At 70.7% G+C, this 14482-nt stretch overlaps 1 protein-coding gene across 7 annotated transcripts in view; it reads left to right on the plus strand.

Annotated features, from left to right (window-relative positions):
- The window catches only part of ZNF469 (zinc finger protein 469), a 211679-nt gene extending 198142 nt beyond the window's left edge, over positions 1-13537 (plus strand). For 5 of the 7 annotated variants that reach the window (XM_070061896.1, XM_070061897.1, XM_070061895.1 and 2 more), the window contains 2 exons: positions 1025-1088; positions 2230-13537. In XM_070061896.1, coding sequence (XP_069917997.1) covers positions 2352-12458 — 10107 coding nt within the window. In that variant the 5' untranslated portion in view covers positions 1025-1088; positions 2230-2351 and the 3' untranslated portion in view covers positions 12459-13537. Of the gene's footprint in view, positions 1-1024; positions 1089-1202; positions 1356-2229 lie in introns of all 7 variants that reach the window. The other 2 variants (XM_070061899.1, XM_070061900.1) reach the window with 1 other exon arrangement.
- Positions 13538-14482: the final 945 nt, after the last annotated feature.

A 14482-nucleotide genomic window follows, 5' to 3' on the forward strand; every position in this document is an offset into this window, starting at 1 on the left:
AGGCCGAGAGTCGGTGGCCATCACCTGTGCCCAGTGTGCACGGCCTCTGGCAGAACTGTAAAGACTTGGGAGGGAGGGAGGGAGGGAGGGAGGGAATGAGGAGGGGATGAGGAGGGAATGAATAGTGAATGAGTCAGTGAATGAGTGAGGGAGTGAAGAGTGAGTGAATGAGGGAGTCAAGAGTGAGGGAGTGCGGGGCCGGCACCATGGCTCACTTGGGCTCATATGGGTGCCGGGTTCTGTCCCGGTTGCTCCTCTTCCAGGCCAGCTCTCTGCTGTGGCCCGGGGAGGCAGTGGAGGATGACCCAAGTGCTTGGGCCCTGCACCCCATGGGAGACCAGGAGAAGCACCTGACTCCTGGCTTCAGATGGGTGCAGCGCGCCGGCCATAGCGGCCATTTGGGGGGTGAACCAATGGAAGGAAGACCTTTCTCTCTGTCTCTCTCTCTCTCTGTCTCTCTCTGTCTCTCTCTCTCTCTGTAACTCTGTCAAATAAATTAAAAAAGAGAGAGAGTGAGGAAATGGGACAGCGCGTGGCGCCATCGCAGTCTCCCGCGGCCTTAAGTTCCTCTGCTGTTCTCTGCCCGTCACCGGCTGGCGGCTGGCGGGGCTGCAGCGCCTCGGGGCCTCCACATGAGGTGGAGGTGGGTGATCCCTGGGGCAGTGACCACGGTGCCCGGTGTGGCTGGGCTCCCTGAAGCCAGGCACAGGTCTGCGAGCGCCGCTCCCTCCACGGGCCCCTTCGCTGCCAGACGCCTCCTTGGCCGCGGGCAGCAGCCTCAGCACCCCCAGCAGGGCCCGGCAGAGAGCGAGGTGGGAGCCCGCCCGCGCACTTGGTGGGGAGGTCAGACACTGGGGCCCTGCGTCGCGCCCCAGCCGCGCCATCTGCTGGCCTTTGCGTGCCGCCCGGGGAGGCCCACAGGTTCCACGTGCCCAGGAGCCGCTCCCGCCACCTCTCGCCGCCCTGGCCGTGTGCCGGTGCCCGCCCCACACCAGTTCTCACACACTATCTGTTTTCTCTGCAGCCCCGAGGTCCTCCTTGCCCAGGAAGCTGTGCGGTGACCCGGCCCGGGAGCTCCCAGTGCCCAGGTACACGATGGGGGCAGCTAGCACGGGGCTGGCTGCCGTCTCTGGGCAGCGGTGGGCGGGTGGTGTGGCGCAGTGAAGGCCTGGTCAGGCCATGCCGGCTCCTTTCCTGGACAGAGGCCGGCGGGCACAGCTGTTTTCCACCCAGCTCTCCCCACGCCAACTGTGGTTCCTGGAAACATCTCTCACTCAAGGAGGCCTTCCTGGGGCCCCTACTCGGGGCGCCCCCTGCCTCCTCCGCCTCCTAGCCCGGGCCTCCCAGCCTTGCAGGTGGGTGTCTCCCTCTCCTCAAGTGAGGAGCCCTGGCCATCGCTACCCCAGACCTACAGCCTGGCCCCATGTGGCCTTGCGGCCGTGTGACATGGGTGAGCCCAGGACAGGCCTGGAGGCACCCCCACGCCCCAGCTCGGAGGCCTCAGAGTCCTGAGTCTGGGGTGACAGTCCTCAGCTGCTCTCCCTGTCGTGGACAGTGTCACTTTTCACTCAACAGTTACCCACAAGCCCTTGCCCCAAGACAGTGGGGCTCAGAGTGAGGGAGGGGACCGTTTCCCCAGGCTGCTGGGCTGGGGAGGAGGCCCAGCTGTGACCGCACTGGACAGAGGTGCACCCGTCCCTGTCCTGGGCTCGCTCCACGGGGGCAGTGGAGGAGCGGGGCCCTGGGAGCCCCGGGCCACCTCCACCAGCCGGCAGACCGGACCCCTCCTGAGTGGGGTCAGCCGCAGCAAGCCCCCAGGCCCCGTGAGCACCGGCCTGCTCGGCACCGGCCAGGAGCCCAGGTACAGGCCGCACCCAGGTGTCCTGGGGACCTGGAGCCTGCAGAGGTCCCCTTCGTCGAGGAGGCGGCAGGGTCTCCTTGACAGAGCTTGAGTCTACTCCGACCTTGGGCAAGTGCCTCGGCCTGTGCGGACAAGGTCAGCGACAGGGACGGCTCTCTGTGACCGTCCCTCTCCTTACCCTCAGAACCCCTCCCCTCTCTGGTTCCTCCAGGGCTGTTGGAGCCAGCAGCCCCTTCCCCTGAGCGCAGGGGCTCCTGCCATGGCCGCTCCGCGTGCTGCAGGACGCCATGGCCGCCCCGGGAGCCCCCGCCGTGTGGGGCCGCCCCAGCCCGTGCAGCTCCTCACTCACGTCTGCCCTTTCCTTGCAGGCTCCCGTCACGACCATGAGACCAGGCTCTCGTGGGGCCCCCGAGGGGTGAGGATGGCCACCCAGCGCCCTCCCCAGGGCCCCCCCCGGACCACTGCATCCTAGCACCCGGACGGCGGGGCCATGCCGGGGGAGCAGCCCCGAGGAGCACCGCCCCCAGCCATGACCAGAGACCTGCTGCCCTGCCAAGTCGCCAGCGGCCTGGGGCGCCCCGTCAGGCCCCCCCACGAGGACCACGCCCTGGCCGGCAGGACCAGCCAGGGCACAAGGGCTCAGGCTGGGGAGCCCCCCGAGGGGCTGCAGCCGAAGGGCCCGCCCCACAGACTCCAGGCCCTGGGCAGCCCCCTCGGGAAGGGGGGCGGCCCTCGAGCCCCAGCAGGGAGGGGCCCCTGCCAGGCTCGCGCGCTGCCAGCAGGCAGGGCGGACAGCAGCCCCCCGCGGCCCTGCAGCCTGGACGAGACCCCCGCGGGCCCCAGGCCTGGCCCTGCGGAGCTGAGCTTCCAGGAGCACGCCCTGGCCTTCACCTCCAGCAACTTTACCTCAGCGGACGCCGCCCCGGGGCCCCCGCCCCTGCGGGCCCCCCAGAGCCGCAGCGCCAGCCCCGGCCTGCCGGGCCCCTACCCCGACTTCCAGGTCAGTGGGCCCCACCCCTGGCCTGCGGCTGCTGACGACAGCTTCCCAGGTGCTAACTTCAGGGTCCCCGCCGCTGAGCGGGAGCCCTTTCCGGAAGGCAGCAGGCCCCACAGCCCCGGGCTGGTCCCCTTCCCGTGCCCCTTCCCGGAGGACACAGCCAGGCACGAGTACGGCGACAGGGCTCCCGGGTTCCCCTTCCACCAGCCGCCTGGGGTGTGGCCGCAGGAGGCCGTGGGCACGGGCCCCGCCTACCCGCCGCCCAGCCAGCCTGCTCCACTGCCCCGGCCCTGCTACCCTGGCCAGCCTGGGGGCCTTGATGCCCCCAGTGACCTCTGTGGGGTCCTCGCCCCATCTGGTGCTGCTCACTTGACCCCAAGCCCCTTCCCCGACAGTTTGCACAGGAGCCTGACCAAAGTGCTTCCCGAAAGACCCGCTTCAGCCCATGACGCACTGGGGAGCCCTGGGAGGCCCCCGGACCCTCCACCCCAGGGGCACTTCCCGGGGCAGGCATACAGGGCCAGCAGGGTGGGCACTAGCCCGGGGCCCCTGGACAGTGAGCTGGCCACCCCGGGACCCCCAGCTGCCAGACTGCCCCAGCTGTGGGAACCCGCCACAGCCCCATACCCCACGCCCGCCCTGCCACCCCCCGCCACGGCCAGAAGTACCTTCTACGAAGGCCAGCCCAGCCCAGGCCAGGGGCTCTGCCTTCCCCAGAGCCCCCCCATGCCCTGGCCCCAGGTGCTCCCAACCACCAGGCCCAGCCCCCACCAGAGGGACGTGCTGAGCCGGCCACCGTTCCCGGGGACGGGGCCCGAGTGGCAGGGGGGCAGCCAGGGCGCACCGGGTGCTGCTAGCAAAACGCCCGGGCCCGGGGAGAAGCCGGCAGGCGGCCCCCCGGGGCTGTTTGCCTACAACGGGCTGAAGGACCCGGTGGCCCAGCCCCTGTTCTTCGGGGGGGCTCAGCCCCAGGCCTCCCCCTGTGGGACCCCCAGCCTGCCCCCGCCCAGGGTGGTGGGCGCCTCTCCCGCCGAGTCCCCGCTGCCCTCGCCGGCCACCCACACAGCCGGCAGCAGCACCTGCTCCTCCCTGTCGCCGCCGTCCAGCAGCCCAGCCAACCCCAGCTCGGAGGAGGGCCAGCTCCCTGGGGCCCTGGGGCCCTCGGCCTTCTTCCACCCCCACTCCCACCCCCAGGAGGCCGGCAGCCCCTTCCTGTCGCCGGAGCCCTCCCAGGCCCTCCCCACCCACTACCAGCCTGAGCCAGCCAAGGCCTTCGCCTTCCCTGCAGACAGGCTGGGGGCCGAGGGCCCCTTTGAGTGCCTGGGGGAGGCCCCCTTCCCCCAGGAGCCGCCCCCATACCCCGCCCACCACTTCCCCCTCAGCAGCGCCAGTCTGGACCAGCTGGACGTGCTACTCACCTGCAGGCAGTGCGACCGAAACTACAGCAGCCTGGCGGCCTTCCTGGCACACCGACAGTTCTGCGGCCTCCCCCTGGCGAGGGCCAAGGACAGTCCCCAGCTGCCCCCCGGGCTCGCCGCACCCAGTGGCGCCCCCAAGGCGCCTGCTGACGTGCACACAGGCCTGCTCCAGCACGCCAAGGCCATCCCCTTCCTGTTAGCTGCGGAAGTGCAGGCCGACAGCAGAGACGACCCCCTGAGGACCAGCTTCTTGCCCAGCCTGACCGCCGCCCCCTTCCCCCTTCCTGGCCCAGAGCTGGACATGGAGGACGAGGCCAAGCTGGACAGCCTCATCACCGAGGCGCTCAACGGCATGGAGTACCAGTCAGACACCCCCGAGATCGACAGCAGCTTCATCGATGTCTTTGCGGATGAGGAGCCTTCGGGCCCCAGGGGAGCCGGCGCTGGGCTTGCCCCCAAAACCCGGGTGGGGGCAGCTCCAGAGAACAGAGCCCAGCCCCTGCCCCCAGCCACAGGCGCCCCGCCGGAGCCCCGTGCTCCTTGCCCGGGGGACAGGGCCTGCTCGGCCCAAAGCAGGCCCAAAACCCGCTCCCTAGGCCTGGCGCCCTCGGAGGCAGATGCCAGCAGCCTGGTCAGGCAGCAGCGGAGGGGCAAGCGGCTTCACCTGTTCCGGAAGGAGCTGGACACGGCCAGCACCTCCAAGGGGCCGGGCAGGCACGCAGGGGCCACCCGCCAGAGGCCAAGGAGGAAGAGCCACAGAGCTAAACGGCCGCCCCCTCACCCCCGGGACCTCAGGACTCAGGCCCCCAAGGGCCACGCAGATCCCGACAGCCGGGTCCCCAGAGCCGAGACCAGGAGCTCCAGGCGCCTCCGACTGCCCCCCAGGAGGGGCTCCAGGCAGCGGAAGGCCCGGGGCGGCGCCTGGAACAAGGAGCTCATCCACAAGATCGTGCAGCAGAAGAACAAGCGGCAGGCGCCGGGCGGCCGGTCCCGGGAGCGCGGCTGCGCCTCGGAGTCCGAGGACGACGAGCGCCCCCTGAGAGGCCCTGGCCTCAGAGGCCGGCGGTGGCGGCGCGGCCCGAAGAGGAAGGACTTGACAGAGGGCGGGAAGGAGGGGGGCACCCCCAGCCCGGAGCAGCCACGCCCAGGCCCCAGCGGCAGTCCCGCGGCTCGGGGCCCGGCGCAAAACCAAGACACGGAAGAAGCTCCTGGGCTTCCCCACCGTCCCCCGCAGGTCCCCACCGACCCCAAGACCTCAGAGCAGAAGGTCCCCTCCCCGGGCGTCCCCCGAGAGGCCGGGAAGCCTGAAGTCGCCCAAGGGCTACCCCCTGACAGCGCAGGCTGCGGAGAGGGGTCCAGCTCGTTCGCAAGCCCTGGCACGAGCCCCGGGCTCCCACACCCAGAGCAGCCCTGGACTAGCAGCAGCCCCAAACCACCGGGGTCCAGCCGGAGCGCGGCAGCGCGGGGTGCCCCCCAGGGCCCCACACCCAGCGTCTCCGTTTTGAAGGACTCTAACCTGGACTGCGACCGAGCCCTGAATGGGCGCCCCGCGGGGTCCTTGCCCTGCAGTAGCCTAGCCAGTGAGCTGCTCCTCGGAGCCACGGACCTGGCCGGCTGCTTCCCGGCAGACCTGTGTCCCAGGCCCTCGGTGGCCGACGCCCTCTGCCAGGACATCTCAGACGCCAGTGCCCTGGAGCCCAAACCGCAGGGGGATCCACCTTACATGGGCGTCGTGGACCCCAGGACCGCTGAATCACCACTGACCTTGGAGTCCACATCCCTCTTTTTGGAGCTGCCCCTGGACGGATTCGACGCCCCGCCACTCAACGACCACCTGTCTGCCAGCCAGGACCCGCCCCCAAAGAAGCAACCAGCGGAGCCGCTGTGCCACCCGCTCCTGCTGCTGGAGGAGGGGGCCCCCAGCCTGCACGTCCATTCTCCTGAGCTCTCCCGGGGAAAGACCCTCGGTCAGAAGTGTCCCCGTGAAGGCTCGGCAGCCCCCAGGCTGTGCCCGGTGCCAGGGAAGAGGAGCAGCGTGTCGGCGGACGAGCTGGAGATCAAGCGCCTGGTCACGGAGCTGGAAAGTGAGCTGCAGCGGGGCCGAGGCCCACACAGGGCCCCGGGTGACCCCAGAGCCGCCAGGCGCTCAGACCCTGAGCAGCCCCCCTGCCAGGCCGGGTCGCCCCTTGAGGGCATGGGCCCTGGGGATTCCAGTGCACCCTCGGCCTCCGGGGAAGGGGCTCGCGGGAGCCCCCGAGAGTGGTCCCCCCCAGCCCCCATCCATGCCGGCCTTGCCCCCGGGCCCCACAGAGACCTCAGTTTGCAGCACAGAGCCAGAGCCTCCAATGTGGAAGTGGACTGTGGGGTCGCCCCCGAGGCCTGTTTGCCTGACCCCGGGGAGCAGCGGGAGCCCCTGCTGGATGCTGGGAGCTCGGCACAGCGGAGCCCCTGCCATGAACTTTTGCCCCAAAATGCAAAGAGCACAAGGACACAGGAGAATGGCAACAGCCCGCGGCCGCTGCCCGGACCAGGCCGCTCTCCAGAGCCCCAGCTGGCCGACGGCAGGCCCTCTGCCCACCTAGCCCCTAACCTGGCACGTCATGATGGCAGGGCTTTGGACGCCATCTCGCCTCCTGGCACCAGTCACACCGATGCCTCCCAGGAACACCCGGCAGGCAGAATCCAAGGACCCAAGGACACCAGGCTGCTGCCCACCATGGCAGAGGGGCCTGGCTTGGAGGGTAACGCATCTGCAACGGCCGGGCCCTCCCTGACCACTGCCCTTGAGGATAGAGAGGCTCAGTTTGTCCCTGCGCCAAGCCCTGCCAGTGTACACAGCGTCACCCCTGCTGAGGGGTCCCGGACCCCAGCCTCCAGCCCCTTCCGTGACGCCCAGCTCCAGGGGCCTGAGGCAGCTGAAGGCAGGGACTGTGTCTGGAGGTCACGGAGGCCGCCCCCTGCCAGCCCCAGCGGCCAGCCTGGCGGGAAGTTCTCTGAGCAAGGAGGCGACAGCGTGGAAGGTGGAGTTGTGGCCGCAAGCCCCACCCTGGAGGGCCAGCTGGGGCCGGAGGAAGGTGGACATCCCAGCCAGCAGCCGTCAGGTCACTGGGGGATCCCAGAGAGGCCAGCTAACCTCACCACTGGCCATGCCGGCCCTGGAGCAGCACTGGCCAGGCCAGCCGGGGTGGTGCCTGAGGGAGGCAGGGCAGTCACCGGCCCCTGGGAGGAGCTGTGGCCCATCCCGAGCCCCACCTCCCCTGCTGGAGACCCCTCGGTGCCAGTCCTGTCAGTGGCACACACCCAGAACAGGCCTGATGATGGAACGCAGGGGCAGGTGGCCAGCCCAGGCCTCAGCACGCAGCAGCTGCAGACCATCGAGAGCCCAGCACCCCCTGCCCGGGACCTGGCTCAGGAGCACCCAGGGGCCAGCGGTGAGCTGAGCAGCCCCCAGCACCTGCCAGCCTGCTCTGCCCAGGCACCTCCAGCAGGGGCCAGCTGCATCCAAGCCCCCACAGCCCCAGAAGCTCCCCCTGCTCTGGCGACAAGTCTCTGCGACCCCCCCCTGGAGCACAGCAGCCGCCCTGGAGACCCTCCCACGGGCCAGCCCGGCCTCTCCAGTGACTCAAGCCCTGCCCGCGGTGGAGGCAGCCCCGAAGGCAGCACGCTGCGAACGCTGGAGAAGTCCAGAAAAGAGAGGCTGGGGGGGTCTCCTACCTCCGCCACCCCTCCTCCCCCAGGGGGCGCCATCTCCCCAGGACTGCCCCTCCAGGCTGCTGGCCTGTCCAGCCTTCCCACCAACCACGAGACAGACACAGCCAGGCTGCCAGGGGCCCACTGCAGAGGAGCCCCGCCCCACCCCAGTCCTGACGGGACACCCACAGGCTCCTCCACAGGGCCCCCGCACGATGCCTCCTGCACGCTGGGAGCTGCAGGGCCCGCCTCCCACACCTGCCAGGAGGGTGAGGCGGGGGCTGGCAGAGAGGGCCAGGGCCCACCTGAGGCTGCGCGTTTGGGCGTCACAGAGGTGTTGAGGGCCTCCTGTAAGCCCGACACCCCCCAGAGCCACAGGAAGGTCCCCCACCAGGCACCCCAGGGGGCGCCCATCAGTCCCCAAGACTGCAGACAGAGGCCTCGCGGTTTTAAGAGGAAGCCCAAGCCCACGGAGAGCAGCCAGAGTGGGTGCCGAGCCCCAGATGCGGGGGCTGTGACCTGCTCCACCTGCTCTGCCACCTTCCGCTCGGGGCCTGGTCTGAGCCGGCACAGAGCCAGGAAGCATGGGCTGCTCCAGGGAGCTGCCTCCCAGCCCAGCCCAGCGGCCCTTGCTCAGCCTGGAGCGTCCACAGCCCAGGCAGGCCGGCCGCCGGGGAGAAAGAGCCGCAACACTCCCGGCAAGGAGAGACTCCGCCACCCAGAGGCCGACCCAAGCCACACAGCCGGGCCAGCTCCCGGCCCGCGCTCCCCCGCTCCTGAGAACGCCCTGGGTCCTGGGAGCTCGCAGCCAGCCAGGAGAGGCTCCGGGGGTCTCAAGACACCAGGCCCTCCCTCCAACCCGCAGCTGCAGCCCCGAGCCCTGACCGAACAAGAGGTGCATTCGGGGGCTCTGGCCCCAAAGCCCAAGAGGCCAGACCAGCTGGAGGGGGACAAGGGGCAGCCCAGGCAGGCGGAGCCAAGGGAAGGCCGGGGGCGGGGCCAGGAGCCCAGGGGCTCCCCCACCAGCTGCCAGGGCGCGTCAAAGAGGACGGTGGGGCGGCTGAGCCGGAGGAGGCTCCGGGGCGCCAGCGCTCCTGCCGTCTCGGCCGCGCCGGCTTCACACAGGCGCGCCCCGAGTCCGCCCACCGCCAGTGCCAAGGATGTGGCCACTCCAGGCCTCTGTCTCTCCCCAGAGGAACGGCGAGAGGCTGACGTGGGGCCCAGGGTGACAGGGGACGTGGCAGAGACAGGCCCGGGGGCCCCATGTGTGGAGGAGGCAAGGGTCCAGAAGCCGCCAGGTGGTGGGAGAAGCCGTGCGGGGAGGCTGGAGGGGGCCTCCCCTCGCCAACAACTGTCCGGGCCGAAGGGAGCCTCCGCAAGGGGCCTCAGGGGACCGAGAGAGACCAGGGCGCCGGGGGCCTGCCCAGAGCCCCTGCAGGCCGTCAGGACCGGGCCCACAGAGGACGGTGGCCCTGGGGACAGCCTCCAGCCTGCTTCGGCCCCCCACAGCCCTCCCGAGACTCCGGGCAGCAGCTGCCTCCAGGGCCTCCTGGACAGCTCAGAAGCTCAGGGTGGGCCAGAGGGGCCGGAGGGCGCCGCCCAGCTGAGTCCCGGGGCCCCTCGGGGCCTGTGTGACGAGGACGACGACCAGTCCTTCGCTCGGCTCTTCCCGGTGGGCGGCCGCTGGACTCGGAAGAAGAACCGCCGCGTGTACGGCAAGCGCGGCGAGAAGCCCAAGCGCCTGCCCTGGCCGGAGCCCAGCAGCGCCACGGGAGCAGGCGCCACACCGCCGTGCGCCAGCCTGCCCACGGACCTCAGCGACTCCGGCTCCCTCTGCCTCTCCCACGAGGACCCATGGGACGACGAGACCCCAGGGCTGCCCGGGCCCTTCCTCCTGGACGGCTTCCTCAGCGGCCAGCCACCCAGCATTGAGTCCTGGGCCCCTGGCCTCAGCCTGTGGGCCCTGGAGCCCGACAAGGGCGACGGCTACACGGACGACGGCTCGGAAGCCATCCCCGAGCTGCACATGGTCCCAGTGGCCTGGCGCGGCCCGGAGCCGCAGGCCGCTCCTGGGGAGGTGTCCTCTGACCCCGGAGCCTCGAGCCCCGAGCCCCCCAGCCTGGAGAGGGAGCACTGCGAGGCGGGGCCTCCTGGGACTGCCGGCCGGCCCCCACCCCGGCTGCAGGCCCTGGACGTCGATGTGTTCTGCACCAAGTTTGAGATGCAAGACCTGTGCTTCCAGGGGCCCTGTGAGGACGCCGCGGGTCCCCGGAGCCTGAGCCTCACAGAGCTCGCCCCGGAGACGACCGGCAAGGGGACCCCTGCGGAGGCCTCGGGGGCAGGAAGGGCGGCAGGCGGGGAGCCGCCGGCCAAGGGCAAGCGGGCCTCGCACAAGTGCAGAGTGTGCTTCCAGCGCTTCCACGGCCTGCGCGCGCTGGACCTGCACCGGCTGGCCCACAGCGCCGCGCCGCCCCCCACCTGCTACATGTGCGTGGAGCGCAGGTTCGGCTCGCGCCAGCTGCTCCGCGAGCACCTGCAGGAGAAGCACGTGCAGGGCCGGGCCGGGCCGTGGGCCTGCGGGATGTGCCTGAAGGAGGTGGCCGGCGTCTGGATGTACAACGAGCACCTGCGAGAGCACGCCGTGCGCTTCGCTCGCCAGGGCCGGGCGCGCAGAGCCGGCCCGCGCCTCCTCCACGGGCCCCACGAGGGCGAGCGCGCGGCGGGCCAGGCGGGCCACAGCGCCGCAGAGCCGCCGGCGCGAGAGGGGCCCGGCGGCAGGGAGAGGTCTCGGCCCCGCGTGCGCGCCGACGGCTCCGCCGGCACGGCCCCCGGCCCGCCGCCCGCGCCCTGCCCGCCCTGCCCGGGCCGCGGGCCGCCCCTGCCGGTGGAGTCGGTGCACGAGCACTGCAGGGACCCCTCCCGCGACTGCCACCACTGCGGGAAGCGCTTCCCCAAGCCCTTCAAGCTGCAGCGCCACCTGGCGGTGCACAGCCCGCAGCGCGTCTACCTGTGCCCGAGATGCCCGCGCGTCTACCGCGAGCCGCGCGAGCTGCGCGCGCACCTGGGCGGGGCGCACGGGGAGCCGGGGGCCGCGGAGCCCCCGCACACGCCGCTCTACACCTGCGAGCTGTGCGCCGACGTGCTGCACGTCATCAAGCGGTCCTTCGTCTGCAGCGCCTGCAACTACACCTTCGCCAAGAAGGAACAGTTCGAGCGCCACATGGACAAGCACCTGCGGCGCGGCCAGCAGCCCTTCGCCGTGCGCCGCGTGAGGCGCCCGGGAGTGCCCGAGGCCTCGCCGTCCCGCAAACGGCGCAGGGGGCCCGGGCCCGAGGGCGAGGACCGGGCCCCCTCCCCGGGCCGTCCCGCCGCGAGCGAGGGGGCCCTCCCAGCCCAGGCTCCGGGCAGCACCGAGGGGACGCCCGCAGAGCCCCTGCCTCCTTTCCCCGGGGTCCCGGTGGACAGCGGAGGTGGCCTGGAGCCAGACAGAGCCCTGGAGGGGCCTGAGGGTGAGGCTTCCCCCGGAGGCCCGGGGCCCCTGCAGGACCTGGAGCGAAGAAGGGCTCCTCGCGGCTTCTCAGGGAAACACAGCACCCTGGGTCCCCATGGCGGGTGTGCCCCTGGGCACTCCCCAGGAGGTCTCTCCGTGCCCCAGAAGGAGAAGCAGGCGTCCACGGGCCTCACTGCGCCGGAGAGGGCCGTGGGGAGGCCCTCCCATAAGGGCAGTGCCACCAAGTCTGGAGGCTGCCACAGTGCACCCAAGGACAGGCCAGTGATGTCCACCCCCAGCACAGGGCCCGGGTTCCCAGGGCACCCGAGGAAGGCCGCGGGGGTCCCGGCGCCCCGAGAACCAGCCCAGGGCACAGAGGGCAGGTTGAAGCTCCCCTCCCCGAAAGCCAGGCTGGGCCCCAGCTCCCAGGGCAGTGGGGGCCCTCGCCCAGGCACCAAGACCGGGGGCGGGAGCCAGCCCCAGCCGGCCAGCGGGCAGCTGCAAAGCGAGACGGCCACCACACCAGCCAAGCCGGACAGCCCTGGCCGCATCCCTGCCCCAGACAAGCCCGCCCCCGCCCAACCTAGAGGCTGCACAGAGGGGGCCCGGGGGAGCTCAGGTTGTGGGGAGAAGGCAGAGAGCAGTGAGAAGAGGAAGAGCCAGGCGCCGGGGCCGACCAGGAGTGAAGGCGCAGGCAGAGGCGCTGGCGGCAGGGCCCCTCGAAAGCAGGCCGTCCCCAGCCGCGTGCTCCCGGTGCAGCCCAGACCGGGCAGCCAGGGCGGCAAGGGGAGGCCGCAGCCCTCGGACAGGCTGAAGGGGGAGCCCGGCCACGTGCCAGGGAAGGCCAGGCCCCTAAAGAGGGGCAGAGCTGTCCACAGGGCTGAGCCCCCCGGGCCCCGCGACCACCGCACCGCCGAGTCGCAGAGTGACCTGCTCAGCCAGCTCTTCGGGCAGAGGATAACAAGTTTCAAGATCCCTTTAAAGAGGGACACTTGCGAGTAACAGGCACGTGCCTGGGGCGCCGGCCGTAGCCGCGTCTCCCGGAAGCTTCTCCGTGTGGCCACACGTCTGCGCCGATGCACCTGCCGCATCCCGCAGACGCGCAGGGGCGGGCGTGCAGGCTGTGAACGTGGTGCCTCCACGAGGCTGTTGGTGAGAGGTGGGCCCGCCGCGGCCCCTCTCAGGCCACACAGCAGTTCTCTGGGTACCAAGTACGCCGAGAGAGAGCGGCTCGCCCCGCCCCCAGCCCCTGGACCCCGACCCCATATGCTGCAGAGCCCAGCCTTGCAGGGACTGCACAGGACGCCGCCCCGAGCAGGGAAGTACCGTAGGGCGGCCGACGCGCCGCCGGGGCTGCTGGTGCCGCACGGCCGGAGGTCACGAGGGCAGTGCCGTGTGCCCAGAGGGCCATTTCTGAGCCATCTGGTCCCCAAGAGCCAGGCTCCTCCCTCTGACCGCAGGGCTGTGTGGCCGCTGCCCCTGCTGCCTGTGTCCAGCACCCCGTGACCTGGGGAGGCCGGGGCGAGAGCTCGGGCGGCAGCCCTCCCCCGCGCAGGGCTCTCAGCTTGAGGGCCAGCAACTGTGCTCCAAGTCCTGGTGCTATTTTCGTGTCGTAATGTGAATACAGGCTTCCTTGGGTGCTGGGATTTTTGTTTATTTTTTTAACCTGGGGGAGGGGAGACGGGGTCCAGGAGGGAGGCCCCAGGCAGGCTGCGTCAGGGGGCTGGCGGCGGCCCCGAGGTCCCAGCAGCCCTCAGGGTGGCGTCCCCTGCACTGACGGGGCTGCCCGGCGCCCACGTCCCGTTGGGTTTCGTGTCCAACGCAGGGGCGGGGCGGCCTCCTGGTCTTCGTAGGTGTCAGAGCTCCATGGTTTGTCTGGTCCTCTTTTGTAGTCCTTACCTTGAGTGCAATGTGTATGTCAAAAGTCTTTATTTTGCCATTTTCTAAGAAACCAGGTCGGGTGCAAACCGTCTTCTAGAAGGTGCTGCTGGCCTCGCCGTGGGGTGGAGCAGGGCTCGGGGGTCGCACTGTAAACCACAGCCAACTCCTCTTCAAATATATGCCCAGTGTTTTCACAGACAGCTCTGCCTGTGTGGCCTGCGTCCACCCCGACCCAGGGGCTCCCCCTGGGCTGTCGCTCGTGGGGCTGGGCGGGGTCGCGCCTCCGACAAGTGACTGCAGGGCCTTGACCTCTTCCCGAGGCTTGGCAGCCCCCACCAACAGAGCCGGAAGAAGTGAGCTGTCAGAGGAGGGGTGGGGGCAGCAGGGGCCCCTCCCCCACCAAAGCCCAGTGCCCGGGGCCCACAGGGTGCTGAAGAGCCCCTCGGAGACCCTGTCCAGTGAGGGCTGCCAGAGGAGACTGGGCCAACCTGGGCGGACAGTGGGGCGCGGGGGTGAGCAGCACCCAGCTGCAGGCACAGGAGTGGGCAGTGGGAGGGAAGCTGCGCCAGCCACGTTTCCGCTCTTCTGGGGCCACCGGCTCCTGAGTGGGAAAGTGGCCCTGGGGTCTCATCTCTCCCATCCCAGGCTGTGGCTTCCTTCCTCCCCCGACGCTTCCAGGGCCTCCCTGCTGTCCATGCGTGCCCTCCCGGGTCCCCAAGGCCCTTCCTGACCTGGCCGAGGCCGCCGTGCTTGCCCTTGGCTCTCCCCTGTGCCCAGGACTCGAGTGGGGCACAGGGCCCAGCCTGTACCATCCTCGCGCGTGTCTCACCGGCTGGGCCCCGTGCTGCCCGGGGTGGGGCACAGAGCACATCCGGGGTTGTGAGCAGGGGCTTCGGTCTCCTGTGGAGGATCCTGGGATGTGCAGGAGCACAAGGGGTGGGACTTCCGGCCTTGACCCTGAACAGCGCCCCAAGTTAGGGCGGGGCGGGAGTGGGTCAGAGAAGCCGTCTGAGCCACATCTGGGAAACGGTCTGGTGGGATTCCGGGTGCCCCCATGGGGCCCTGGCCAGGCCCACAGGCCTGGGCGCCAGCTCCAGGCCAGCGTCTCTCAGCAGGGCCCTGGCCCCCGCGTCACCACCACCCGG

This window comes from Oryctolagus cuniculus, chromosome 18 (genome assembly GCF_964237555.1).
Source record: "Oryctolagus cuniculus chromosome 18, mOryCun1.1, whole genome shotgun sequence".
Lineage (NCBI taxonomy): Eukaryota > Metazoa > Chordata > Mammalia > Lagomorpha > Leporidae > Oryctolagus > Oryctolagus cuniculus.